Source organism: Sinocyclocheilus grahami, unplaced genomic scaffold (genome assembly GCF_001515645.1).
Source record: "Sinocyclocheilus grahami isolate Dianchi unplaced genomic scaffold, SAMN03320097.WGS_v1.1 scaffold50447.1, whole genome shotgun sequence".
Taxonomy (NCBI): Eukaryota; Metazoa; Chordata; class Actinopteri; order Cypriniformes; family Cyprinidae; genus Sinocyclocheilus; species Sinocyclocheilus grahami.
The window spans coordinates 1-963 of NW_015525923.1; the positions used below are offsets into that span (position 1 = coordinate 1).

General features: G+C 51.7%; 1 protein-coding gene across 1 annotated transcript; it reads right to left on the minus strand.

Moving 5' to 3' along the window:
• Positions 1-255: 255 nt before the first annotated feature.
• LOC107580900 (biorientation of chromosomes in cell division protein 1-like 1) lies at positions 256-884 on the minus strand (the record flags this gene model as incomplete). Its single annotated transcript, XM_016266513.1, has 2 exons — positions 673-884; positions 256-579 (listed from the first exon to the last, which is right to left on the minus strand). Coding segments are annotated over exons 1-2 (535 nt in total), but the record flags the coding sequence as incomplete, so codon positions are not given.
• Between the last annotated feature and the right edge of the window lie 79 nt (positions 885-963).

The window sequence follows — 963 nt, forward strand, 5'->3', positions numbered from 1 at the left end:
ATGACTGACCACTGATGTAAAATTAGGGCTTTATTTTGACTGTCAGTATCTACTTCACGCCCAAAACAGAAATAAACTACAACAGCGTGATCAAAAATCATGTTATAGTAATCTGTACGATTTGTTTGAAAACAATTTGGTGTGAAAACTTTACACAAAATGAATGTTGGTGCATCAGTATAAAGCATAATCAGTGCACCACACAAGAGGAGTGAAGACACGATCACTAAACAGTGATTAATCTCTCTGTCGTACCTTCTCTCAGTCGCTCTCTAGTCCTCTGTTTGACGCTGGAGGGTTTCTGGGAGTCAGAGTCACGGTTCTCCTCTCGGATCTTCCCTGAGGATTTACTGCTGTTCCCCGCGTCTCCCTCGTCCTTCACCTCCTCCATCTCCACTTCCATCTCTGCACTCCTCTCCTCCTCTTCCTCTTTCCCAGGCTGCTCCTCCTCCGGCTCCTCCTTCGTCTCCGCGGCGAGCGGCTCCTCCTCGGTGAGGCTGATGTCCATCTCCTCCTCGCTGTGATCGTGGTCAGTGCCGCTGGTCTCTGGGATCTGGACATCAGCGCCGGAGCTCCCAGCTGGAGCGGTCAGAGAAACACCACAAAACCTGACTTATACTCCGGCACATTTGTAATGAGAAGACTGTGGATACTCATATGTGAGAAGCTCACCGGCATCATTTCCGCAGTCTGCGGTCAGCAGTTCCGCTTCCTGGTTTTCTGCAGGAAGGGGCGGAGCTACAGGAGGAAGTTCGTCCTCCTCCATGTGGCCGTTTGGAGACAGAAACTTCCGGACGACGCGCTCCACCTGCGGCCGAAAGGTGTGATGGACCTTTGGATCGACGACCTGAGTCACGATCCTGTCCACTCCCTGCTCCAGCATCCCGGACCTGATCCACACAGACAGACATGATGAAGCACAGGAGCGCGAGACAGCGAAAGAGAGAGAGAGAGAGAGAGAGA